General features: G+C 32.1%; 5 protein-coding genes across 6 annotated transcripts; 3 read left to right on the top strand and 2 right to left on the bottom strand.

Moving 5' to 3' along the window:
• The first annotated feature begins 573 nt into the window (after positions 1-573).
• On the top strand, positions 574-6122 carry LOC123707532 (mitochondrial-processing peptidase subunit alpha). Its single transcript, XM_045657645.1, has 12 exons — positions 574-804; positions 873-1099; positions 1172-1251; positions 1411-1551; positions 1845-1982; positions 2396-2533; positions 2916-3053; positions 3393-3465; positions 3998-4130; positions 5016-5181; positions 5479-5611; positions 5890-6122. Exons 1-12 carry the CDS (start codon positions 746-748, stop codon positions 6063-6065), a joined length of 1602 nt encoding a protein of 533 aa, XP_045513601.1. The 5' UTR covers positions 574-745; the 3' UTR covers positions 6066-6122.
• A 2835-nt stretch (positions 6123-8957) lies between these two features.
• Positions 8958-13703, bottom strand: LOC123707457 (succinate--CoA ligase [GDP-forming] subunit beta, mitochondrial). 2 transcript variants are annotated; one of them, XM_045657512.1, is made up of 5 exons: positions 13562-13703; positions 12633-13321; positions 12318-12473; positions 9687-9921; positions 8958-9313 (listed from the first exon to the last, which is right to left on the bottom strand). In XM_045657512.1, exons 2-5 carry the CDS (start codon positions 13305-13307, stop codon positions 9105-9107), a joined length of 1275 nt encoding a protein of 424 aa, XP_045513468.1. In that variant the 5' UTR covers positions 13308-13321; positions 13562-13703; the 3' UTR covers positions 8958-9104. The 2 variants fall into 2 exon arrangements, with proteins under 2 accessions (XP_045513468.1, XP_045513469.1); XM_045657513.1 differs by having other exon boundaries at positions 13569-13696.
• A 177-nt stretch (positions 13704-13880) lies between these two features.
• On the top strand, positions 13881-15580 carry LOC123707648 (tRNA (adenine(58)-N(1))-methyltransferase non-catalytic subunit TRM6). Its single transcript, XM_045657899.1, has 2 exons — positions 13881-15246; positions 15386-15580. Exons 1-2 carry the CDS (start codon positions 14026-14028, stop codon positions 15464-15466), a joined length of 1302 nt encoding a protein of 433 aa, XP_045513855.1. The 5' UTR covers positions 13881-14025; the 3' UTR covers positions 15467-15580.
• A 51-nt stretch (positions 15581-15631) lies between these two features.
• On the bottom strand, positions 15632-25350 carry LOC123707200 (serine/threonine-protein kinase GA29083-like). Its single transcript, XM_045657056.1, has 14 exons — positions 25152-25350; positions 24843-25061; positions 24583-24682; positions 24311-24505; positions 23624-23737; positions 23038-23225; positions 22682-22768; positions 21563-21717; positions 21243-21361; positions 20819-20918; positions 19309-19454; positions 18175-18324; positions 17522-17764; positions 15632-17066 (listed from the first exon to the last, which is right to left on the bottom strand). Exons 2-14 carry the CDS (start codon positions 25058-25060, stop codon positions 17010-17012), a joined length of 1872 nt encoding a protein of 623 aa, XP_045513012.1. The 5' UTR covers position 25061; positions 25152-25350; the 3' UTR covers positions 15632-17009.
• Positions 25351-25676: 326 nt separating this feature from the next.
• LOC123707544 (ras-related protein Rab-7a) lies at positions 25677-27423 on the top strand. Its single transcript, XM_045657666.1, has one exon. It carries the CDS (start codon positions 25797-25799, stop codon positions 26421-26423), a length of 627 nt encoding a protein of 208 aa, XP_045513622.1. The 5' UTR covers positions 25677-25796; the 3' UTR covers positions 26424-27423.
• The last annotated feature ends 18 nt before the right edge of the window (positions 27424-27441 follow it).

Genomic DNA, 27441 nt, shown 5'->3' with positions numbered 1-27441 from the left:
ATTTTTTTTTAAATAATTTTATGGCCTGGTAACGAGACCTTTAAGCCATATCAAATACCAGATACTGCAAACTAAACAGTAAACACTTTCACACAGATTGATATTCACAACCACAGAACGTAAATGTTTACGTCATTATTGTCAATTACAGAATATGCTGCGTAAAGTGCAAGAAAATTTATGTACATTCCTCCGTTTATTATGTTGGCTAAGCTGAGCTATGTGTTGCTATACAGCACAAAAATCATATTATAGAATATAGAGGAAAGCAATACAAATAATTGTTAACGCACGATTCGGTACAATTCATATTTAGCCAAGAACCCAACCAACAAACTAAACCAAATAATATAAACTCTAAGCGATATAGCGAATATCTGAAAAATATAGTATATAGTACTTGAATGTAATTTTGATCCATATTTGAAAGTACTTCTTAAACTGACAAAAATCAGTGATATATATATATATATATATATATATATATATATCACTGATTCGAGAATGTAGTCTGTTGATTTCTAGTAAATAGTCTGTAAATGTAAAAATTTATATTACAAAGCACAGAATATAAAAATAAAATTCAACTTCCACTATCCCACTGAAATAGTAATTTAGGATTTTCAGTTTTTTAGTCTAATTAAAGTACGCTCAATGAAATCATAAAAATTTATTTTGAGTGACTGTAATTCCCTACAAGTTATTAAAATAACATCTATGACAAACTAAACCGAAAAACTGAAGAATGTCGCATTTAACAGATATAAAAGTACTATTTTCTAGGTTGTCTTCTATGAAAACTAGGTAAATATAGCAGACACTTTTTTTAATGTTTTGCGTGAAAACATTAATAATTTTCGATATTTTTATAGTATCAATACCTTACGCTATGGAGTTAGAAAATTCAGCCAGGGTGACAAACCACTGCCAAAAGGAAGTGTCACACCCTTGCCTCCACTCTCAGAGCCAATGCCTAATCTCCCTCCAGTGGTATATTCTTCAGCAAAATCCGAAGATAGCATAACAGAAGTTACAACCCTTAGTAATGGATTAAGAGTTGCATCAGAAAAGAAATTTGGGCAATTCTGTACAGCGGGAGGTATTTTACTGCTAAATTTAATGTAAATTGTTGGGCTATACCTACAACTTAAAATCTCCAATTATTTTACAGTTGTTATTGATTCTGGACCAAGATATGAGGTTACATATCCAAATGGTATTTCACATTTCCTTGAAAAATTAAGTTTTGGAGTAAGTATTATTTATCTCCTATCCTTTGAGTCGTAGTAAAACCTGACTGGCTGAAAATAAGATGTGATACTAATAATACTATCTATATTCATAAATATAATTCTAATAGATATAAAGTAATATTTTATATGAATGTTAATGTATCAGTTTTAATTTCAGGCTACACATAAGTTTCCTACTCGTGATGTAATGCTTAGAGAGCTAGAAAGACATGGTGGTATTTGTGACTGTCAAGGATCCCGAGATACCACTGTATATGCTACAAGTGCTGATTCAAGAGGCTTAGAAGCAGTAACTCAGGTACATAAAATATATTTTTTGTTATGTAGATAGACTATTATTCATTTCTATAAACAATTATATTATAAGGATGGGCCTAAAGGCCATTTTCTGAAGAATGAATACTAATTAGACGTAAAAATAAAGCAGGTACATAAATAATTTACACAACTAGTAGTTAGAAAAATACTGCACTTATGGTTCTAAAAATGACAAAAATAATTTTAAAACACTTTTATTATTTAATATTATGTTTTAATTTTTCTTGATAAATAATTGGAATGCCTCTTAAGTTACACCCATCAATTTTTTAGGTGTTGGCGGAAGTAACATTAAGGCCACAACTTTCTGTGGAAGAAATAGAGGCTGCACGTCAAGCTGTTGCATTTGAACTAGAAACCTTGGCGATGAGGCCTGAACAAGAGACAATTTTGATGGATATGATACATTCTGTAAGTTTTATTTAAATTGTGTAGCTTGATAAAACTTGTATATAACATTGCAACTTTAGATGTAAAATTCACTTGACTCAAATTCTATCTAATTAAGAAAGTGTAGATGTTAAAATAGGTGTATTAATATCTATTGAATACAATTTAATAATAGAACACTTAGTAGAACAATTATGGCAAATTATATTTTTATGGAACCTTGGAAGTAGTTTATAATAATTGGTAATAATAATCATAGGTAATGGCAATCAGCTCAAAAGCAGAAATTAATTAAACAATTTTAAATGTCTCTGCCACTGCCTAATGAGACAGCAATCAGCAACAATAATTAAGTATAAGTCATATGAAGACTATGGACTTTTAGCATAACATTTTAATGAAAAAATCATCTGAAACACATTTTTATTTAACAGGCAGCATACAAAGGAAACACTCTTGGTCTTCCAAAGACTTGCCCCAAAGAAAATGTAAATAAAATAGACCGTGGAGTGATTATTAACTTCCTAAAAAACCATTACACACCAGACAGAATGGTTGTAGCCGCTGTGGGGGTAAGTAAATCAATTTAAACCTGTCACTACATTTAATGAATTAAGTGAAACCTTTTTTTAAACTTCATTAAAATTTTGTATTTCTAGAGATTATGTATTATCTATAAAAGAGTAGAGTAATAAACATTATCATACAGACATAAAGATGTGATTTTATTTATTGAAAACATTGTATACATATGCATTTTTGTATCTATCTAATCTGTGCTAAATATTTATAAGAAAGGGGGATGGGATTAGAAAAACGAGTTATTTTAATTAATTTTATTAATCCATTGATGTAAAAGTGATATCTTGTTACTTAACTTCTCTAATAATAATAATTTCATAAATGAGACATGTATGTCTGTATGTATATATATAGTAAGGCACTTCATTTCAGGTTGAGCATGGGCCATTTGTTGAATATGTCCAGAAATACTTTGTGGACTCAAAACCGACTTGGTATTCCCCTGATGATAAGGAATTTAAACCCATGACAGATAGATCTATAGCTCAATACACTGGAGGAGTAGAACAGGTATAATTAACAGTCCCCATTTTTTAAATACTCAAATACATAAACATTCAATCAATTCACTACTTTATACAAAAGCTGAAAATAAATCTCAAAATTGCAACAATTTTCTATGATTCATCGTATATTATCATGTTTAGCTTTATTTATTTATATTTAAACTTAATAAAATATAACAATTGTATCATAGTAGGGAAAAGTAACTTGCTGTTAAATAAATGGTCCACAAATGCAAATAAAGAAATTTGGTCTAAAAACACTAAATAAATCTGACATTTATTGTATTAGAATACTAGTCAGTTGCAAAATTTGAGATTTTTCAATATAATTTTAATGTTTTAGGAAGACTGTGAAATTCCGCTTTATCCTGGCTCGGACTTGCCGGAATTGGCTCATATTGTTATTGGTATGGAAAGTGAGTATAAGTTATTGTAATCATTTCAATCAGCATTCATGTTGATTTAATAGAAATTCCAATCTAATTAAATGTACTACATTCAAAACCATTTACGACGACATCGTTTAGAACAACATACCGGTTATATTGACCAAAATCAAAGGTCTCGGCTGAATTCTATTTTTATTAGGTAATAACAATGTACGGTTCTGATACGGTTATCGGCTTTTAGGACCAAATATGAGTAGTTCCTTCGATGTCGACATAGCAGATTTTGACTGTATTTAATTTTACGGGAAAGCACTCAAACCCTTATCACGAATCATTCATAAAATCACATAATAGATATGCATAACTTGAGCAGCGCTTTGTGGCCTATCGTACGAATAGGATTCCTGTGGTTAACCTTACTGTGAGCTGTCAAAGAACGATGTGATTTTAATTGAATACAATTTCTAAAAATTACATCAAAGTTCAGTAGTAACACTACAGACAAGAATTATTCTTTTTTTTTTCAATATTCTATACCAAGTGTCGCATTGGCTTTCAGGTTGTTCTCATGGTGACCCAGATTTCGTGGCCACATGTGTCCTTAACATGATGATGGGCGGAGGCGGATCTTTCTCAGCTGGTGGTCCTGGAAAGGGCATGTACACACGGCTATACACTAACGTACTTAACAGGTAACTTATTACTTAGGTACAATTTATTATTTATAACCGACCCCATGTTACAATTTTAAGACTTGCTGGTGGAGAGGAAGAAACCCTTCTCAATTTCATTTCTATGTGAGCCTATCCCTGGGCTAAATGGTGATTTTTGTTATGATTATATTACTTGTAGCGCATTAGGATGAAATGATGATAGGAAATTTTTACAATGCGCCCGCATACAGTCATAAAAAACCAACACCCTGAAGTTAACTATAGTCAACATTTTAGTTTTGAAATTATAATTCTTTTGGTGCGTTAGGGAAAATTATGAGAATAATTCTTTTTCTATTGTTAGTATAGCTTTTTCTAAGAAATTTAAAAATATTTTATCTTGTTACGCTAAGTTCTAACGCGTGTACATATGTACACATACGTTTTTTAACTATAAAGTGTTTATAAAATAACAATAAGGAAGTTAATTTATATAAGAAACATACATTGAGCTGTGTATGATATTTGGAGTGTCGTATTTATTATTAGGTCTTTGCCTGATACATGTTTAAGTCATTCAATTGTCTTACGCAATATATCTGCTTCAAAACAGGTCACCTGTATAAGATGTAGTTTCCGAGAAATTGGTATACATAACACATACACCTCATATTTATAACGTACTACTTTTTTGACGTATAATTGTCGCCTTACCTTAGATTGTTGTGTGGTAGACAACACACACGCGTCACGTTCCTTGTAAAGATACATATTTACAGAAAATACTATTTTTCGGCTTACATAATTTGGTGCGATACTCAATCGACTTCTCTTTTCAAGTCCACGCTCGAAGCATTATTTTTTAATCATTTTCATAAGTGTACAATGTTGCTTGATTCATTTGATAAACGTAAATAATTGTAGATATCACTGGATGTTCAACGCGACCGCTTACAACCACGCATATGGAGACACAGGCTTATTCTGTGTGCATTCTGCGTCACCGCCGAATCGTATTTACGACACGGCGCTGGTTATAGCCCGGGAGTTGGCCAATATGGCTGGCAAAGTGGGCGAAAATGAACTAAGGGTAAGCTCTTTGTCTATATTCATATTCCCATTATCGAAAATATTTTGCGAGTGTATATTTTTGTGTATTGCTTTTATTAAATTGATTTTGTTTAAATTTGCATTTTTTTTTGTATTAGCAATCATCCATATTGAATGATATGATATATATGCCTCTGTTTCACCTATATTATTAGAGCATAGTGATTAGTCTATGACTCTATGGTATCTACCAAACAACAATTGTTTCGCTGGATATCGACTCTCATCAAATAACAAAAGTATTCTAGTTACTTATACTACATATATTTATCCATAGCGGGCCAAAACTCAACTCCAATCCATGCTGTTAATGAATCTCGAGGCTAGACCCGTTGTGTTCGAAGACGTCGGCAGACAAGTACTTGCTACTGGGAAGAGAAAGCCACCATCATATTTCATCAATGAGATTGGTATATTTTAAGCAATTTAATTCCGATCAAATCTATCATAATAAAACTATATATGGTGTGTGTATGTTATGTTGACACAATTAAACTATATTTCCGTATATAGCATAATAATCAACATTCTATTGGAACAAATATATCATACATATATATATGTAACCATTATTAAATACTATTTAGTCTTAAAATTGTGTACTTAATTTCGTATTAAATATCATAAGATTACTATCGAACTATAATGACGTAACAGTCTTGTCTATTGTATATTTATTTTTTTACAGAAAAAATAACAGCTGATGATATAGTCCGTGTGGCGCGTCGTATGCTCAGTAAGCGGCCATCTGTTGCCGCGAGAGGTAAACTCAGTCATTTGCCGGCCTTCGAAGAAATTCAATCGAATATGGCCTCAAGCAAGAGCGACTCGCAAGGTCGAAGATTAAATTTATTCCGTGCGTAGTATTAGCACATTTATCTAGGTTAAACAGTTATTTTAAAATATATTTCATTTCCGGTTCCTCTTCTTTTATTTAAAACACCTATTTAGAGCGTACAAGTATAACGTCACGCAATTAATGGAGATTCTTGACTATCATGAAACGTGCCGTAACGTTTTCTGTATCCAATAGTAAAACGTTTCGTGACGACCCCCAGTGACTCTTAAACCTTAAACTTACTATTAAGTGGTGTAAGGTCCTGGAAAGTGGAAAATAATAATGGCGTAATGCCCCGCGCCGCATCGTAACGTTTTATAAGAGGACCCCCCTCCCCCCAAATTCATTACGTAATACTTGAAAGGTCCCTTATACAAATGTAATAAATTTTAATTATTATTGACAGTATGTGTGCATTATAAAGAACTTTATATAATTTCATTTGGTTATATTCTAATTTTTATTGGCATATTTTATTTACATACTTCTGTAAGAAAATTAAATTTAAACATTATTCTCCTAACAAAACAATGCTTTAAAACATTTAAAGTACAATGTCCCGTGTCCCGACCAAGGAGGTTTCAATTCAATTTAAGTACACATTATCTAAAAAATAAAATACTATTTCCGTTTTGGCGCTATTTCACACATACTAATTTGAGTAATATATTGATGGATAAAACTTTAGTAGCAAAAATGACAAGCAACACCGACGATACTGATGAAAATTTAACTCCTCCTGACATTCTAGAAACAGCTACGAAACTGACGAATAGTATTTTGCCAGAAAAATCAAGAAAAGCGTACGACAAATGTTACTAAGACTTTGTGACTTTAAAAATTAACAAAAAGGCTAACTCATTTTCCGAAAACGTTTTGTTAACCTACTTTCAAGAGTTATCGGATAACTTTAAGTGTTCGTCCTTATGGACTAAATATTCTATGATTAAAAGTACACTGAGTGTTTACAACGAAATTGATATTACCAAATATTCAAAACTTGTATCATTTCTGAAACGTAAATCACAAGGATATAAAGGGAAGAAAGCCAAGACATTATCAGCTGAACACTTAAATAATTTTTTAAATGAAGTGCGCGATAAATTATGCCTTCCAACGAAGGTAAGAAGTATTGATTTATTAGATAGATAAATAAAAGTTTAACAGAATATATTAGTTACTAAACGCCATCTCACTAAGTATGGCTTTGTACATATATATTTACTAGCTTCATATTACATAAGTACTTATAATATTGTTACGGATTGCACTAATATTTGGAATAATGGTTGCCTGCCGAAAACAGGAATTATACAACATTAAATTCAAAGACGTCGAAGTTTTTGTATCATCAATTTCAGTTAAAATTAGACCGATCTTTGACCATAACGGGAAAATGTTACCAATTATGTAAACAATACATAGAACTGCGACCAAATTCATGTAGCAATCCTTCCTTCTTTTTGAATTATATTTCTGGGAAATGCACCCAACAAAGAGTTGGTATTAACTAATTTTGAATGTTGGCTAAAACGATATCTATCTTACATCTTAATCTTCCAAACACAGATTCGCACACGGGACATTTCTTTCGCAGAACTTCTGTGACCTTACTAATCGATGCTGGCGGAGACATAACAGCACTAAAGCGCCAAGGGTGGAAGTTAACTGCAGCTTCAGAAGGCTACATGGACGATTGTATAACTAACATAATACTCAATTCCTTAGAAAATAATAAAAATGAAAATAATATAAATGTTCCATTGTCAACCCCGAAAACGACTAGCTCTTATAGCGCCTCCCAGCCATTCAGGTTCAGTTTCATAATAATTGTAATAATCAAAATGTGAATAATTTGTTTCTTTTATATTGCATTATATTTAACGTAGCTACCTATAGCCATGAGATTAAATAAAGTAGTGTATGCAACTGCATATAATTAGGTATTAAAACACTCCTGTAATCTTATTTTGAAACTACACTCATGTTTTAATACCCTCTATTATATGACAGTTGCATAAACTACTATTTAATTGCCTTTTACACTGTATCTACATAGTTAAAGATGCATCGGACAGGTTTTTTGCCTCTTAAAAAACGTTGCAAGCAACCTTTATACATGTCTTATTAGACCGCCAGCCCTCCTATACGCGTAGTTGTATACTAGCAGTAGGTATAAAGTTTAAATTCGTTAATGTATTTCTACAATTTTTTATTGAAAATATGCAGTGTCTTCTTGTATAAGGCTAAGTAGTAATGATTAGAGAGCCGTCAACTTATCCAATACATTATCTATTGCTTAAAAGGATAGGGAATGAAGTCATTGTTTCAACTCTTTTTGAGACGGTGCTAACGATCTGGAGGCTTGCCTAATGACAAAATATCACCAACCAAAGACACTCGAGGTATAACTGTTGTGACAGACTTGATACAAGAGTGCGTTGCCAAAGGTAGCCTTTTAATTATCTAGTAATTTAGAAGATCCTGTATGATTTAATTTGTAGAAATATCTAATGTAATGTTATTAGTAGGTCATGTTTTTTTATACGATAGGGAATCATTATGCTTGCAATTAATTGTCATTGATTAAAACAATTTATTAATTAAATCATGAAAAAATATAACGTAGCAAAAACTACATAATTTTCCATTATCTACTGATCATTGTCGGCCGTCAAACGGACTTAGGTTGTAGTTTATTTTATTGTGTGCAAGATGTATGTAATTCGTCTGAAAAAAGGTTATTTTATTCATTCTAAGTACTGTTTTTGGCAAAATTAGTACTTTTGACATAGTTTGCCTTACATGTCAATCTTTTATCATCAAATATCCCCGAATATTGTTTCCATATAATTTTACTACCTATAATTCCTTAGAATTTGATTTACGTCAATATTGAGTGCGAATTAAAAAACAAATAACTACATAACGTTTATTAAAACATATGAAACAAGCTCAGTCTTGTCCTTAAATTAACAAATTTATTTACATGAAAGTAAAAATGGATACAACTAACATAATTCGGTCAAAAATTTGTGCTTATCTAAAATGTTAAATTCTATAACTTATTTTATTTCATTTGCTAATTTGACAGCTAACTTCGCTGCTTCATCGGCGTCATTAACCATATTAATATTGAGTCCCGATTGCTCTAGAATTGTCTTTGCCTGTGCTGCGTTTGTACCCTCCAATCTAATAATAAGCGGGTGTTTTGGAGGACTTTCCTTGCACGCAGCCACAATACCACTTGCAACCGTTGCACAGTTTACGATACCTGAATATAAACAATTGAAAAAAATCGTTTGTAGCGGACACGTTATAAAATAGTCTCATAAGTTTTTTTGTTGTTGTCTTGTTTGCACTAATTACCAATACATATAAAGTAATGTCCAAATTCAATATAAATGATTGTAGTAATGATTATTGAAAGCGTTTTAATACGATAAAGTGTAATTTTAATCTCCAATTTTTTCAAGTGGAAATATCGATTGCGGAAATAGAAACTGAATGGAAACATCAATTTAACAAAATTGAATAAGCAGCTAATGATAGGCTTCGTAAATAGTTGCATATCTTTATAGGTGTGGCATTCCTTTCATACTAAGGACTTATTCTGAAAGTCATTTTGAGTTCTTAAAATTACTTACCAGCAAAAACATTGACAAATATAGCCTTCACTTTAGGATCAGATTCCAAAATTCTTAATGCAGCAGACACTTGAGCTTGACCAACTCCTCCTCCAAGGTCCAAGAAATTAGCTGGTTTTCCACCACTTAACGTGATAAGGTCCATTGTAGCCATTGCTAAACCAGCTCCATTGACCATGCAGCCTATACTACCATCCATATCAATATAGGTCAAATTTAACGATGTTGCTTCTACCTGTTATGACAATAATGAGAAAGATAATTTACATAATATAGTTATAATATTTAAATTATTGTAGAAATTAGTTATGCTGCTTGGCGTAGCTAATACTACAAATACATTGCACTGCCTTGTCATATGTACCTCACTGAATAAAATCTTGTAAATTTAGTGTAGTATATTTTTAAAATATATAAAAAATATTATAGGTGACTATAAAAAGGTATGCAGTCTGAAGAAAGAAAGGTCTCATAAACAACAAAATAAATAAAATATGGAGCTGAGAATGTTTTGTTTGTCTAATAGTAATAGTTAATTTGACAAGAAATATGTGTACTGTAACAAAGTTGCAATTCTCATTATAGATATACCTAAATACATATAATTACGATAATGCTCTAAGGATAGTCATTAATGTATATACTAAAACAAATCAAGTCAAGATACTACGAGCCCCGATGCAAAATAGTTCGTCTAGTGTGAAATTTTCTCTGTGACATTTCTAACTTCATTATTTTTGTATATCCAAGAACAGTAAGCTGTTCTACTATCACATGTCGCGAGTTACTTATGGCATTTTCTTAAATTATGAACGAATAAACTATTTTAGCTTTTTAAATTTATGTAAGTTATAAGCGAAATAGTTCCTCTATTTGTTAATCGATGCAAAAGAGTTCGCCTCCTATCGGTGAGGTAAATAAAATTATTCTTTCTTTGTACATTATGTTGCAAAATTAAAATTTGTAAAAGTAATTTTGTGTCATTTGTCAAGTGAGACAGTACACATTTTGATAATTTCAGTATTTTTAATTAGTTTTCAAATAACAGGTCGTGGAAAACCTGTGTGTGAAGAATTTCGAAAGCGAATAGTTTGTCGGGTAGATGCTGGCAAATCAAGTTACCAAACATCTAAAGACTTGATACTTCCCAGGTCTACAGTCCAATCTATCATTCAGCACTATAAAAAGAATAGAACGACTTCTTGTTTGAGGAAAACTGGTCGAAGTCGTAGCACAAGTGCAGTAGAAAACAGAATCCTGATGAAAATTATCAAAAATAATCGTCGATCAAGTCGAGCTCCGGCTCGAGCACGATTAGAACGCACGGTGCAATGGAAGGACATGATTTACAAAGACGTCTCAGTTGATACTTGCAAAAGAGTCCTAAAAATAATGGATTTCGGATTTTACACCGCTAAGGCGAAACCACTGTTGACTGCTGTACAAAAGAAAATGAGGTTGAAGTTTGCTCGTGATCATTTCAATTGGACTTCCGATCAGGGGCATCATTTGGAGTGACGAGTCCAAATTTGAAGTGACAGTCGGCGAAGAAAGAAAAAAAGTGATTCGGAACAAAAATGAGGCATTTCATACTGATTGTCTCAAACGCAAAGAGAAGTTTCCGGCGTCTCTTATGATATGGGGCTGCATGCCTGCACAAGGTGTAAGTGGTATGCAGTTTGTGGATGGTTCTATCAATGCTACAAGGTATCAAAACCTTTTGGAAGAGAATTTACTGCCCTCTATTCTGTTACTTCAGCATCAAGATTCCTACATTTTTCAACAGGCTGGTGCTTCCTGCCATAATTCAAGGACAACAAAGACGTGGCTACTGGTGAAAAGCATACATGCATGCAAAAGCAAAAGGACTTGTCGCCGATCGAAACGCTGTGGTGGAAAATGAAAAAAGTTCTCCGTAAAGTGTGCGGCGTTGGTTGCAACCATGCCTCTTCGCATTAAAGCTGTCATTGAGAGCAAAGGCGACACAACTAAGTGGTAGACGAACTATTTTGCGTGAGTGACAAGGGTAGAAGGATACTTTTTCATTATGTTTTTTAGAATATTTTTTATGTTATGTAGTCATTAAAGAATTTCAGTTATGTTAAAATAAACTTATAAATATTCCTCAAATTGTAGTTTACTTTTTATTAAACGTACTTAGTTATTTTACCAATCTTTTGCTTTCTAAATTTTACGCTTTGCACTCTTTTCCATACAAGACGAACTATTTTGCATCAGGGCTCATATATGCTTTTAAATTAAATAAATGTATGTGTTCGAAATTTATTGTTTTAAAAATATTGCCATTTAAGTCATGCCACCCAATAGATAAGATAATGAATCACCACAAAATTGATATGTATGTATCAATTTTATTATATAACTAGTATTACAATAAATATGAAACAACACTAATAAACATTCTTCTTGGAAGACTGAACTGATCATAGGTGATTTACTGAATATGAATAAACTATTAAAAACAGATTAAGACATGATCACACATCACCTGCCATGTCGATATATATCGTTTAGCATAGGTAACATTTAGAAACAGCCAACAAGACAAACAGCTAAAAAGTCAGCAGGTGGTTCTTCTTATAAAGTGGTAGAAAATTTTTCAATACTTACTTCTCTAGGGTCCACTCCAGACACATCATCAAGGGCAAATATATCTTTTTGTCTAAATTGTGCATTGTCATCAAAGTTAATTTTAGCATCAACTGCAACAACCCGACCATCATCAGTTTCTACTAAAGGATTGATTTCCAATTGTGTTGCATCTACCTAAATAATAATGTAGAAAGAATGAAACATTATCACTGACGACAATGCATTCAAAAGAAGTTATAAGACTGCATAATGTAAGAAGATTGAATGTATAGGAATTAATATAGCATTTTTAATTGCAGTTTAAGGTTTCTGAAAATAAAATAATTAGATTACCTTAAGGAAAAGCTGCCACAGTTTCTTGATTTCTTCTGCACACTTATTAACCATTCCTCCTTTGAATTCCAAAAACTCTGCTAACTCTTTTGCTGTGGCATCTGTTACACCTTCATGAATATCTACTGGTATAGTTTTTAATAAATGAGGGGTTTCTTCTGCTACAGCCTCTATATCCATACCACCAGCTGGTGAAGCCACTAATGCTGCTCCATTATAACTCCTTTCCATGACAATACTTAGATAGGTTTCCCGTTTAATGTTAACACTTTCAGCAACCATTACTTTATCAACCAAAATACCTTCCTTTGGTGTTTGTTTTGTAATTAACTTATGACCAATCATATTTTTTGCTAAAGAAATAATTTGTTGTGGGTCTTTAGTAATGTGAACTCCACCTTTGAACCCATTATCAAAATGTCCTTTACCACGGCCACCAGCTAAAATTTGTGCTTTGACAACATATTCATTGGCTTTAAAATCTGACAATGGCTTAGGATCCAGACTCGAGTCTATTAGTCGAAAGTTTTGAATCGATACTTGATGTTTTTTTAATAAGTCTTTACTATGATACTCTTGAAGATTTAAATTCCTTGTTGATTTAACTTGTGGAGAATATCTTGTAGCTAAGATTTTAAGTACCTTTAAATTCTTGGTGTTTTTTAAGGCAGCCATAATGCACTTTGTACCTATTAATATAAACATAGAATTTATGAATCGAATATTACATTACAACTCTAAAAAACTTATATTATCAGATATAGACTGCAAGGTTACGTGGTTTACTTTATTTCACGGTTTGACAAGTTTTTATAGCATATTTCGCAATAATTGTATATTTTTATCTTTAATTTATTAATGTTAATGTGGCTACTAGACAGGTTCTAAATTTTAGGACAGAAAGAAGAATATTGTTTTTATCTACCAACCTGTTACCTGTCTATCGTCTGATTTGTACGGCGCGTACTTTTGATTAAAATTTTAAGTTTTAACCACAGTATGATCACAGGTGAAACTTACACTGATAGAAATATGAAATATATTAACAATCTCTTCCTTGTTTTTTTTTTAATATTATGGCAATAGATTTAACTTTATGCCAGTTTCAAAAACTCTTCCTTGTGTTGTCTTTACTGCAAAAATGAATGACAGATTTACTCGTGGACAGATGTTCACACTTTATGACAAATCAGACGACAGCAGACAGCCGACAGACAGTAATTTTATATGCTGTCTTTGTCAGCTGTATTCGTGTGTTGAAAACATAACCTCTATTTTTATTTAAGTCTTACTTACTTCAGCTTTTAGATATTTTATCTTACTCCAGACGATTAAACTTCTGTTACAAAGAAGTGGTAGCCGTGTTTTAAATAAATTCTAACTACATTTTAAAATGTCAAATAACGTCATTAAAGTTGGGGAGTATATTGTTGTGCAAAAACATAATTATAAAAAGCTTTACAAATTCAATAAATCTGATTCACGAATAAGTGTTGGAAAAGATTCCGTTAGCTTAAGCGCTATTGAAGGATGTAACTATTTTTCAATATTTAAAATGGTAGCTAATGGCAAAAAAAGAAGTAGGGAATATGATTTAGAATTGGTGGAAGAAACAGCATGCCTTAAAGACGAGATTGGGATTAAATCTTCTGGTTCCGATAATAGAAATATATACGACGATGGCAGATCGCAAAAATTAACAGCAGATGAAATCTATGACTTGAAAAGTGATTCATCTAAAGCTGCAGACATTGTTGAAACACTAATAACTAATTCAAATACTTTTCATAATAAGACAGAGTTCTCGCAGGATAAGTATTTGAAAAAAAAGGAAAAAAAATATTTTGAGTATATACAAATCCTAAAACCAAATTTAAGAATAATATCTGAAATTTTATATAAACTAGAACCAACAAAAGTACAAGGAATTCGCATTGATACATTATCTCAAATTGTTACAATGGCCAATCTATGTTGTGAGGGTAGTCACTTGCTTTATGACTCAGGGTCAAATGGACTAGTTGCTGCTGCTTTGTTAAATGCCATAGGAGATAGTAATACTGGAAGATTAGTTCACATGCACCCAGGAAATATGTCCCAAAAACAAGCTTTGTTAGCTATGAATTACAGTCCGGAGCAGTATAACAAATGTGTTTCTGTTAATGTATATTCTGCACTGAGACAATATTATCAGGGCTGTGATACAAATTCATCAGAGAAAATCCTTGAAGTTGGAGAAAGTAATAGTTTAAAAAGAAAAGGTGAATCAGTACCTGAAGAATGTACAAAGATTCCGAAAATTTCTGAAACACTGAACCTAAACATTGAAAAAACAGAAAATAGATATACACAAGAACCAAAAAAGCCAAAATGGCATTTTGATAATATAGAAGCATCAAACATTATATCAAATAAAATGGACTCACTCATTATAGCATGCAAGGAGGATCCTCAAAATATATTTATGGAATTATCAAAATTTGTTAAACCTGGTAGACCTTTTGTTGTTTACTACCCTGTTGCAGAACCATTACAAAACTTGTATGTTTCTCTTAAATCTCAAAGTAATGTAGCAGCTTTAAAGCTCACTTGCAGTTGGATGAGAAACTATCAGGTAATTATAAATCCTTTTGAAACTGATTGAATTTTTTGAAATTTAAATTGAAAACTATAGAAGACTTGTGCCATAAGTGCAAAATTAAATTTAATATAAATTTTATTGTTATTAAAATATACTATTTTTTTCTTTTTAGATTTTACCTGAAAGAACACACCCAGAAGTATTAATGAATGGATCTAGTGGATTTTTATTAACAGGGTATATACTAAAGTGATATAATGTTATTTATGTAATTGAAAATAAAATAAATTTGACCTCAAAAATACCATGTTTTAATAATGTAGATAACATGGTAGCTTTATATACAACCAATAACAGATGTTATTTGCAACACTACAAAAGAGGGTCATTAAATAAAATACTAAATTTTAATAAATAATTTATTTTAAGCAAATTATTTTCAATGAGTGACCATGTGATTCACCTTACTGTATGAATTTATAAAAATTATTTCCGTCAGATTAACATAAGAATTATTCCTAACTAGGGATGTCCTGTCAATTAATCTGAAACTATATTTATTGTCATCTAATTAGTAACAGTACTATATTTAGTTTGGAATGTCCTACAAATTTCACGATGTTTTCACAGGAAATATTTGAGTTCGATAATGACAATGGCGATAACCAATTGCAATAATTTTTGGCACCAGTACAATCCCTATTGCACTTAATTTTTGAGCATTATATTTGAAAAACTATTGAGATGTGTAAAAAATCTATTAAACTAGCAATGATTGTACCTTCAACTAAGCATGTGCAATAAATAATTTTAAATGTGTTTATTTATAAAGAACATATATTAACTATTTAATCAAGTAACATAAGATATAATTTAACCTATTTTAGATGAAAATTATAGAAATTTGCACCAAGTTTTAATTAATTAACATTGTTTTAAATGTTTAACTCAAGACTGTGCTAACTAAACTTGAAGTGCCAATTCATTAATAACTTTAGGAACAAAACGCCTTTTGTCACTTAAATGCAGTGAAGGGCTATAAGAAAGAAAACTTTCTCCACAACATTTGTAAATTTGACAAAAATTGAGTTGAAAATTGCTTGTTGGTACAGATGTAATTATATGTACTTTAAAAGTTTTCCTACTCAAGCCCCTTTTAGAAGCCGTAAAGCTAAATAATACTAATGAAACTGGTACAGCCACATAAATACTTACTATGGAAAAGAAACTACATTTAGAAAATAAATAAAAAAGTTCATTTGATGATCACTTACAATTGCATCTATGGAACAGTCAATATAAAAGACACTGTTGCACTAAAATTGATTGAAATACATTTTGTTTTTAATTGAACACAAGCTCAGTGTCACTGGTACTTTTAAGTATACTTTGGTATTTATGGTGTTATATTATAAAGCAGTTTTTACTGTAAAGAAAATACAGCCAATTAACTTCCTAAACAGTTTAACATCCACTCGGGGCTAATTCCAGGTAAATAACGAATTCTTTTTTGACGTCAACATTAATGAAATTCCAATCTGGCGTCTTTCTTCTCTGTCATGTAACATAATATGCTTCCATTTCTAAAAATTCACTTTCAATTAAAATATTTTCTAAATGTTTGGCTCCCCCACTTTCTTCATTTCAAAACATGCACCGATCTACGGAATCATTGAAATAGTTCTGTATGCTTAATTGACATTTTTAAATAATGGAATTAGCCCAAGGATAATGATAGCGCGCTCGCGCTAAGCTGAGTAAAGCCGTCATGTAGCCGCTACAGCGTAAGTGTGTAGCTATGAGGAGTCTTCATCGTACCAAGTGTGGAGACCACACATTTCGTCGTAGTCCTCCTGTAATTAACAATTCCATTTATTTATATTTTTACCATCCGTATCACCTCGACGTCCGTCGTTCCACAACTGAGAGTTTTCTAAGGCAGTTTTTGCCGCGCACCACCACTATGTGGAACCAGCTGCCCACTGAAGTATTTCCGAACCAATTCGACTTAGGGTCCTTCAAAAAAAGAGCGTACCAATTGTTCAAAGGCCGGCAACGCACTTGCGAGCCTTCTGTCAATGTGAGTGTCCATGGGCGGCAGTATCGCTTAACATCAGGTGAGCCTCTTGCCCGTTTGCCTCCTACTACACAAAAAAAACCTTGACTGCGTGTCAGTTAACGTTAGCAGTCAAATTCAACATGGACTATGTTACTTACTAGTATATAGTAGTCCATGTTGTCCTTAAGGTAAAATCTGTGTATGATATGATATGTATATACATAACAAAGTTTTGTACTTAATACATACCGACATCCAAGCATGATCAAGCACATCTTCAGCGGCAAAGCGCAATTCAGGTTGAGGCCGCAACATATTCGCGACGAGGTCAATGGCCCCAGCGGAAACCCTCTCCCAATGAGGTGCAGGGAACTCCAGGCGAGCGGACAGTATAGCATCGAAAAGTTTTTCTTGGTCGCCATCCGGGGACGAGAATGGTGGAAAACCGCATAACAATATGTATAGGATTACACCCGCTGCCCATACATCGATCTAAAAGGATAAAAAAGCGAACTTTATTCAAATATTCTTTTTATAAAGTACTTTTTATATTCAAAAGTGTTATACGGTGGAAAAATGTGCGATCGTCAATCTTTTCTATTTCCGCAAGCAATAAGGTCGTAGATCGAAAATAAGAGGTAAGAGGCAAAAAAAAATTACAAAACAAATGTTGAAATCTGAGACAAAGAGCCTTATCTTAAAAAAAAATATAGTTACCTAAACCTGGCCGACAATAGACTCAACGTCAAAAAAATTATAATAGTCTGTCTAAGAAACCTAACAATTATAAAAATAAGAATGATTAGGCAAGATTAAAACGCATTTAATTATAATTAACACAAAATTAAATGTATTTCTTGCATTTTAGTATTTGTGAACATTTTTCAATATTTTCTACTTGCCTTAAGTCCATAACCGGTTTCGAGTAAGATCTCCGGCGCAACGTAAGTAGGCGTCCCGCAGACCGCTTGCAGTGGATGCCACACCTCCACCGCTAGACCGAAGTCAGCCAGCTTCAGGCCTCGAACACTGCCATCTGGACCTACTTCCACCTAGTTAAATGTTTGACTTGTAATTACTACCATTAAACACAATGTAAACTTCATGTGACGTTAAACTCCCTAAAACGTCGTAATCACTCGACTTTGGTTCATATGCCTTGCTCCGTGAAATGTTACGTTTCTTTCCATAAAAAGATTTATAACTACAATGCGTCTTTCGCTAATGTTATGTGCATTTTCTATAAAGTTTTCACTGTAGTTAATATTAACTAAATAAATAATAATGAATCAATGGCGCTGCAACCTTTTTAGTTCTGGGTTTCAGATTTCTGTATCAGTTTCATGATCATTTGTAAATCTAATAAGCAAGTAGGTGATCAGCCTTCTGTGCTTGACGCACGCCGTTGACATTTTGTTGACTATGTTTTCCTTCACCGTTCGAGCGAATGTTAAATGCGCACATAGAAAAAGGTCCAATGGTGCATAGCCGGGGATCGAACCTACGACCTCAGGGATGATAGTCGCACACTAGGCCAACACTGTTTAGTTAATATTAACTACCTTCCTCAATTATTTGTTTAATATTTGCTAACAAAATATTCGAACACCCAGTACTAAAATCCAAGTATAACCACTTAACACCCATGGTAGGTACTCTGTAACTCCCAATACCAATTGCAATCCCGATTTAAATGTTGAGTTTTTGTACCGCACACCATCGTGATCAGTAAAACTAATTTGTACATACAGAAAACCAGCGCTGATATGGAACTAAAGAAACCCACGAAAGATACGTAACTATAATAACAGAATATTGTATGGAAAACTTTCACAGCGCTCTGATATTTTTTTCTAAATTAATTGAACGGAAGTACGAGAATCCAGATCGTAGGCTTAGAAGTCTGCCTCATTTGGGTAGCAAACTGAAAACTGTTTAGTAGTATAACATTAAAAGTGAATGAAAAATTAATATTACAATTGCACAATGTTCTATTACATGAATTTGTAAATAATGTACTTAATGAATTATCTTACCAAGAGATTCTCGGGTTTGATGTCTCGATGCACAATGGAAAGCGAATGCAGATATGCGATAGCGGATGTTAGGTGACCGATTAGTAAACGAGACTGAGGTTCGGAAAATTTGGAAGCAGCCGCGATACTATCGAAGAGGTCTCCACCTAAAAAAATCACATAACTTAGAGGCCTACAATTTTTACAATTTTTTACCGGCTTTAAATCATAATAATCCAGTGGCAATTTTATTATTAAACTAATGTGATGTTATGGTGTTACATCACCTTACCTTTAACGTAGGAGCAAGTGCTAATAGTAAAAAATCTCCATTAGAGCACATCCGCGATTAGAACGCACGAATTCATGGATTATCGCACGATTAAGCCACGAGGCAAACAAATAAAGCCTACATTACTCAAAGATAAAGTAGCATTATAAATTTAACCTTACATCGGTCTAGTAGTTTTTGAGTTTCTCCGTTAAATAGATTATGACCATCACTTAATAAGCATGTAATTATTATATGCCTTATTGTACCTACTTGATTATATCTGTACCATTCATTATGGAAAAGCTGTTGTTATTTTGCTTGATTAATGGCTTCTACACACGTACCACAACCACAACAAGTTGTGATATTTTGTATTGAAAATGAATAGGACTATTCACACGTACTACATTTTGCAGTCGTTATTGAACGTGTGTGATTCCACATCGCAACAGCAACGTTTCGTTGACGGGCGGAGTCGAACTGTGTCTGCACACGACGTAATCGCAACGCAACTACTGGCGACAACGCAACCACATCGACATTTTGTTGGTACCACAACGCAAGTACAAACAGTAATCACTAAACTTTGACAGCATTTTGTCGTTGCGACGTGGTGTGGTTGTCGTACGTGTGAAGAAGCTCTAAAAGATGTATGCTAAATACTTTTTTATTGATATTCTATAATCCTTTTATTTCATAAGGAAAATAAGTCAGAATGTACAAGCCACGCTTAAAGATTACTATCTTCCTTAGCTCAAAACCACTGTACATATAAATGTAGCATTATAAAAGTGTCGTATTGAGTAATTAATCAAATATAATATCCAAAGACAGAATATTTTTCAATTGTTTTAAGTTTTCCACAATTATAATTATTTGCCAAGGATGACTTTAATTGCAGAAGCTTAGTAACCAAGCCTATTCATAAATTATCGATAAATATTTGATGTACAAAACATTTTTTTGATTAAGGACATAATATTGGAGGCGTGTATTAAAACGAGAAAATTAAAACACAATAAGATATCCCAAAACTTCTTTCACGAAATGGTGACCATACCCCTAAGGTGTGGTCTACAATCAAACTGATTCAAGATATTAATTGTTATGGTATGTATTGTGAAGTATACGAAAAAATGGGGACTTGGTTAAAAGAATAAATAAATAAAGAATTAATGTATTTTAAAAGTATGATGAAATAAAAATGTACGTATTTGACTCAATCAAAGCTTATAAATATAAAGTTTAATAACATACCACTGACTAACTCCATAATAAGAAATAGCCATTCGGGACTGTCTTGCTCTTCAATAAGAGATACGATGCGAGGATGGCACAGCTTTCTCATGACTCGTACCTAAAAACAATATATAAACTTTTATTAAAGTAACATACATTTTTGTGTTACCTTGCTAATGAATTATAGTTAACCCTGGGAAGGTTATATAAAGATGTAACTAATCTCGTTTCGTAATACATATTTTAATTAACAATGAGAAAACGTATCTATTACATAATTATTTTTTTGTTTTCCATGTGTCTTTAATTAATTCATTTGTAATGGTAATTTTTTTTGTAAAAAAAAATATAGTATAATGACCTAAACTGAAAAACAAACATAGACAATTTCACAAAACTTCTTAAGCCCTTATAAAAATTAAAAAGTAAGTATAAAACTTACCTCTGCCTCTACATAATGTTCCTTTCCTTTGCACTTAGCCTTATCAATGACTTTGAGGGCATAATCCTTGCCAGTCGTTTTATCTGTACATATTCTTACAACCGCAAAGTTGCCATCACCTAAAAAAAATCTTGATTTTATGTATACTTTTTATGGCAAATAGGTCAAGGTGAGATCGCCTAGATTTATTATTAAATCAACACAACAAATAAAAACACATTTTAGACGTCACATTTAAGGGTCGTATGCTTAAACCACTCCAGTAAAAGCTTGTTGTAAATATAATAGGCTGTCAAAATTTTCGAGATGTGTTGTTTTACCTATAATCTTTCCAACATTGTACTTAAGGCGTAGAGGGTGTGGGAGTAAGTTGGCGAGTTGAGTTTGCTCGCTGTCACCAGATCCACCCGTCGTTTCATTCTCTTTACGCGCCGCACCGCTTGCCTTAACTGGCATTCGGGGCTTTGGCCCTGATCTGTATAATACAATTTTAAAGCTGAAGAGTTTGTTTGGTGAACGGGCCACAAACTGATTCATGTGTTAAACAGTCTATTGATTTAAGATTTTAGGTTTTGTCATATCTGTAACCAAATTAATGTAATTTCGACAGTCTGTAATCAATTTTTTGTTTGTTTGATTTGTTATCGTCTAGTACATTAAATAAGGTTACACTAACTATGCATCGCCTTACACATTTACGAATTTGGCTGTAGCTTTTGGTAAATTTTTCACTGGGAACAGAACCTGAGAGTTTAACGCGTTTTTTAAATTAATTAACTAAATCACAAAGGCTATTTACAAATATAACTATAAAAAACTACTTTGCCTCTTTACATTGCTATATTGAAAGATATTTCCAAAAAGTAAGTTTCCTTATATTTCTTAATGTAAGTAGATGCCTTATTTTGAGTATAAAATATACTTGTAAATAAATTGTTAATGGGAAACAGCAATGCAGGAAAATACAGATAAAAATCGAATAATACTGAATTATCTGTTTTACCATTTGTTGATAACGATTTGATCAATACAATAGTAGGTCAGTTAAACCCAACTACTATACTTTATCTCGCAGATATATATAGGTTTTAGCGATATTGCATATTTGAATAGTAATTTTAATATATAACGAAATATTATGAAGTTAGGCAATTGATACATACGAATATATAAGCATATAAACAACTACAAACAATTGTTTTATATATTCGTTTTTTTTATATAAAATATGTAAGAACTTATACTAAAAAAAAGTTTTCTAAGTAGTAAGGACTGCTACGAATATCGAACTAAGGGCCTAAGCCAACTAACTCACAAAACACAGGCAATACAGGCTTATATAGAATGTAAAAACTTTTTAATTAAATATTTCAATTTATCTAAACAATTTGACAGAAAGAGGCGAAATAATAATAAAGTAAATTTTTTATGAATTATACCTCGAATTTCTCGTGATCGGAGTCTTTCGACATTGTAAAACAGCTTTGCTCTCTTCAAATTCCAATTCGAAATCTTCTTGATTAACTCTGAAATCACATTTTCTTATGAGGAAAAACGAACAAGGATAATATACACCTGAAATGACTTAACATATTTCGTCTTTATACTGCGACTCCGTTCTTTTATAAGCAAAATTTTGTCAGTAAAAATCAAGAAATTATAAAGATTTACAAAAACATCATAAAATTATACACATTCAAAATTATAACGCGTCTTCGGCGTCGGGTCATTAATAAATATAATGACATCCTATCTGTTGACCTGTTTCGCATTTATAAAATAAGTTTTTTAGTACCTCTCATTTCCATATGCAAAGAATACATCATCCTCATCAAAGAACTGATGCAGTGCAGTGACAGAAGTTCCAGACTGTGTGAACACTTTTCTGACACAGCCTGTGTCAAGTTTGATGCATTCAGTTATTGCCGCTAAGGCATGCTCCAGAGTTGGACTATTGCGTTTGTTCAATAGCAATCTGCATACCTTTATTAAAAAACCTTACTTAAATACACTTTTAAATATATAAGACCTTGTTTGTTTAAAAAGTTTTGACACAACAGACATATTTTTATAATGGTTTCACTGAAGTAGTATAACTTTGTTATTAAGTGTGTAATAAAAAACAATCCATACAATTTATTAGAAGAAACCATTAAAAATAAAACTTATTAATTAAAAAAATGCATCAAAGATTAGTGCTAAGCTCAGAATAATATTTAAAAAATTCAAATATCCAGTGGCAATACATTATACATATATATTAAAATTCTTGTTAAAGAGAAAAAAGTATCTTTAATCATAAAGCAGGACCACAGGGTTAAATAAATTGGACAAACCTAAATACTTGACTATGCAGTATGATATGTATAGTGCAAAATTACCTTGCGGGGTTTAACACCATTTCTAATAATTGTAACAATTCGTGGCCGAACAACATTATCACCAGCTGGACTCACTCTCGGAGATCCATTTCCAGTTGTGGTGCTACCATTTGTCTAAAATCATCAGTGCTTTATAGTGCTATAAAACATGTATTTAATAATGTTTTTATACAAATTTGTAAGTTTATTGATGTTATGCTTTGTTTAAATAATTAAATAATTTGTGTAAAATGTTTAAATAATTTTGTTTATTTTATTTTTTAATTACTTTAAATTGAACTAGGGTTAAATTATTTAATAGATTAATTTGGTATTGGTTGTTTTAATTTAAGTGTAATCCAGAAGGGAAAGTGCTGTACAAGCCATAGCATTGTATAGCATATAAGTTTAAACTATGATTTGTTTTGCCCTGGTTGTCATACCCAAACAGAGCTCAACATATATCTCATATACAAAACTTATTGAATTGAAGAAGTGGTTAAATAACTTTTGCTCTTTAATAGTTAGTTGAATAACCCAATCTTAAAGTTACCAAATTTTCAAAGCATAACATATTAGCTATTGTACTCCTCCTAGTTTAGCTTATATATTAATCCATATTACTAGTTCAACAACCTTATGAATGTGTTAACTAACAAGTATGTTAATTGAGCTAATTGTGTTTGCATCATTGTTAGACCAGTTTACCTGCAGGTATTTAGATAATCGATTATTTGCTCGTGCTGGGGAAGGACTGGCACTGTCACTAAGAGTCTCTGGTCCACTTAATCTAAATGATTGTGGGGTCACCGCACTGGCTTCATAATCTAACCGTTTAAAGGGTTCTCCAAATCCACTGCAGACATATGACTGTCCATCTTCCAGGTCATCAAGTTTTCCTATCTATAAAATTTAAAAAAAATTATACTCTTCAATATAAACCCTTCATATAGATATAACCAGAGGTTCATAAAACTTACTTTTCTACCTTCTAGTGAATATATAGTTCTAACTCCACTGGGTAAAGTGACATTGTCAACTAAAACTCTAGTTAGGTCTGCTGTCAAACTATCGAAAGATCTGAAAAATAATGTTAATTGTAGCCAAGCTTATAATATGTAAAGTTTTAAATAATAAAATTCTCCACTATATACTTTTATTGTTTTTTTTTGGTTTGTTTATTCATTATGGAGGCAAAGTGAAAGTATTTGAGTTTTAATCTATTTCCTATTTCACTCACCTATATCTTTCTGGCAAGACTGGTATTATAACTCCAGAATAGAATTTGTCACCATTTCGAAAAAATCTTATCCTTTTGGCTTTTCGTGCTGGTTGTGTTCGAACAAATACACTTCGTCGATTCGTCCTAGATTTGATTATTTCCATATCACTGATATCCTTTTCGAGTTCGCATACTGAGCTTGACCGACTACCACTGCGACTCAAATTGTTCTCCATTCTGTAATATTAGAGGACATGCGAAACAATTTCATTTTTAGTAACGGAAAATAATTAAATACAAACCACGATTCTGATTGACCTCACCTACCTTTTACTTTTTTGTGAATGAACAGTTAACAAACTTGTAAAATTCTAGTACATCATGGAAACAATTGTAGTTGCAGGATTTGTTTAACGGATATCTAGCTAATTATTAAATTTTATAAATGAAAAATTAAATAAATGGAACAATATTGGATTTCAAGAACCACGGAAATCTACGAAAATTAGAATTCGGAAACCTCAAATCAAAGAATCAAATGCTAAACCCACAGCGTATATAAACTAGAGCAGTCCTTGAAAAGTCAGAAGACCATGTTATCCACAGATAAAATATTAGATACTCCACTGAATAATAAAGATTTAATATATGTGAAATATTCTAACCGGCTAGATTTGATATATGTACAACAGTTCAAGAATTCCCGAATAATACTACTACAGAAATAAAAAGTGGAATTTAGTTTCTAGAATAAAGCCATACGACTGCTAAACATCACTCGAACGAACTATCTATTTCATTATGATAGTCGACTTGCCAAATGCCTTTTATCTGTGGTAGTACATCTAAATCAGATGACGCATATTTTGTGGTGAAGTGTGTCAAAAGTAATTTCCTACCTTCAGTTTTTATTACAGACAAAGAGAGTAGTAATTTTTGTTTTACAACAACTTGTGAAAATTTTTGTGCACTATGTCTTCGAGAAAAAAGGTTCTTTTAAAGGTAATAATTCTAGGCGATAGTGGGGTTGGCAAAACTTCGCTTATGAATCAGTTTGTCAACAAGAAATTTTCCAATCAGTACAAGGCTACCATAGGCGCAGATTTTCTCACGAAGGAGGTAATTGTTGATGACAGGATTGTCACAATGCAAATTTGGGATACAGCAGGTCAAGAGCGTTTTCAATCATTGGGGGTGGCCTTCTACCGTGGTGCGGATTGCTGCGTATTAGTGTTTGACGTAACGGCCCCTAACACGTTCAAGTCCTTGGAGAGCTGGCGAGATGAATTCTTGATACAAGCATCGCCTCGTGACCCTGACCACTTCCCGTTTGTCATCCTAGGTAATAAAGTGGATTTGGATAATCGTGCCGTTTCTGCAAAACGTGCTCAGCAGTGGTGTCAGAGTAAAAATGATATACCTTATTTTGAAACCAGTGCTAAAGAAGCTGTCAATGTAGAATTAGCATTCCAAACCATTGCTCGTAATGCATTGGCACAGGAAACAGAGGCAGAACTGTATAATGAGTTTCCAGATCAAATTAAACTGAATGCCAATGATAACAATCGCAACAGGGATGGAGACAACTGTGCTTGCTAGACATTCATATGAAAACTCCACATATAGCAAATATTTTAAGTGTCCCACTATTTTATATAAAGTTGATACAATAATTATTTTTATCATAAGCTATTATTATTTCAGTACTTGTAACATTATGTAAAAATGTACAGGATTGATAAAGACACTCTTAATTAGCTAATTATGATATTCAATATACATTTTATGACCTACCTTGCACTTTAAATGTGTTTGGTTTAACTATGTTGAATTTAGAAATTGCCTAAGAAATATCTTGTCTATTATATTGCATTTCACTGATATCTTTAAACCCAGTGGGAAAGCATATATTATTCCTAATTTTCTTTGCAAAAGTTTATTTGTAATGTTAACAAATATATATATATATATAATTTGTGGAAATATTAAGACACCTGTATCTCATCTCTTGTTCAAAAACTAACATTTTTGTCCTCCAAACATACTCATACTTAAAAGATCTGCTAAAGGCAATAATTTAAATAAAGATATGTTAAAATAAAACAAAATTGGAACATTTTTATTTTACCGTATATTTCTGTATATATTTGAATTTTATAGCACTAGATGTAAGTAGTTAATGATGTTAGACCATTGAGAGAGTTACTCAGCATTTTTATAACTCATAATGTTAGGCACTATGGGGTGATCTGTTAAAAACTTAAGGGTACAACTTGGAGATAGCTCCATATTCTTTTTAATATAAGCTAATATGTGTGTTATAGTTTGGCTAATTTGCACTGTCACAGAAAGGCCTTTCGTTAAGACTGTGGATGATCATTGGATAATTCATTGGATTTTATATAAATTATTAAGGTTTGCTCCCAATTTTGTTATGTTTTACTGTGGGCTTTAGCTATTATTAATTAGTTAAAGTGTTTATTAATACAACTAATAAATATATCACTAGGTATTTAGTTATATTATTAATAGCATATAACATTATGCTGTAATAATGTTTGCTTTTAATTTTGTATCAATAAATTTGAAAAATCCCTTATTTACGATGTTTCATTTG

The sequence above is a fragment of the Pieris brassicae genome, chromosome 3, assembly GCF_905147105.1.
Source record: "Pieris brassicae chromosome 3, ilPieBrab1.1, whole genome shotgun sequence".
Taxonomy (NCBI): domain Eukaryota; kingdom Metazoa; phylum Arthropoda; class Insecta; order Lepidoptera; family Pieridae; genus Pieris; species Pieris brassicae.
Note: the sequence above shows the minus strand (reverse complement) of the source record. Positions and strands in the feature narration are given on the sequence as shown.

Coding starts and splice junctions, on each gene's coding strand:
- LOC123707200 (XM_045657056.1), bottom strand. CDS start 25,060: ATGGAGAACAATTTGAGTCGCAGTGGTAGTCGGTCAAGCTCAGTATGC. Junction 24,683..24,842: donor GTCTTGCCAGAAAGATATAG/GTGAGTGAAATA, acceptor ATTATTTTTCAG/ATCTTTCGATAGTTTGACAG. Junction 21,362..21,562: donor CAATGTTGGAAAGATTATAG/GTAAAACAACAC, acceptor GATTTTTTTTAG/GTGATGGCAACTTTGCGGTT.
- LOC123707544 (XM_045657666.1), top strand. CDS start 25,797: ATGTCTTCGAGAAAAAAGGTTCTTTTAAAGGTAATAATTCTAGGCGAT.
- LOC123707457 (XM_045657512.1), bottom strand. CDS start 13,307: ATGGCTGCCTTAAAAAACACCAAGAATTTAAAGGTACTTAAAATCTTA. Junction 12,474..12,632: donor TGTGGCAGCTTTTCCTTAAG/GTAATCTAATTA, acceptor ATTATTATTTAG/GTAGATGCAACACAATTGGA. Junction 9,922..12,317: donor CTGGAGTGGACCCTAGAGAA/GTAAGTATTGAA, acceptor TTGTCATAACAG/GTAGAAGCAACATCGTTAAA.
- LOC123707532 (XM_045657645.1), top strand. CDS start 746: ATGTCGCATTTAACAGATATAAAAGTACTATTTTCTAGGTTGTCTTCT. Junction 805..872: donor TTGTCTTCTATGAAAACTAG/GTAAATATAGCA, acceptor ATATTTTTATAG/TATCAATACCTTACGCTATG. Junction 2,534..2,915: donor TGGTTGTAGCCGCTGTGGGG/GTAAGTAAATCA, acceptor ACTTCATTTCAG/GTTGAGCATGGGCCATTTGT.
- LOC123707648 (XM_045657899.1), top strand. CDS start 14,026: ATGTCAAATAACGTCATTAAAGTTGGGGAGTATATTGTTGTGCAAAAA. Junction 15,247..15,385: donor GTTGGATGAGAAACTATCAG/GTAATTATAAAT, acceptor TTTTCTTTTTAG/ATTTTACCTGAAAGAACACA.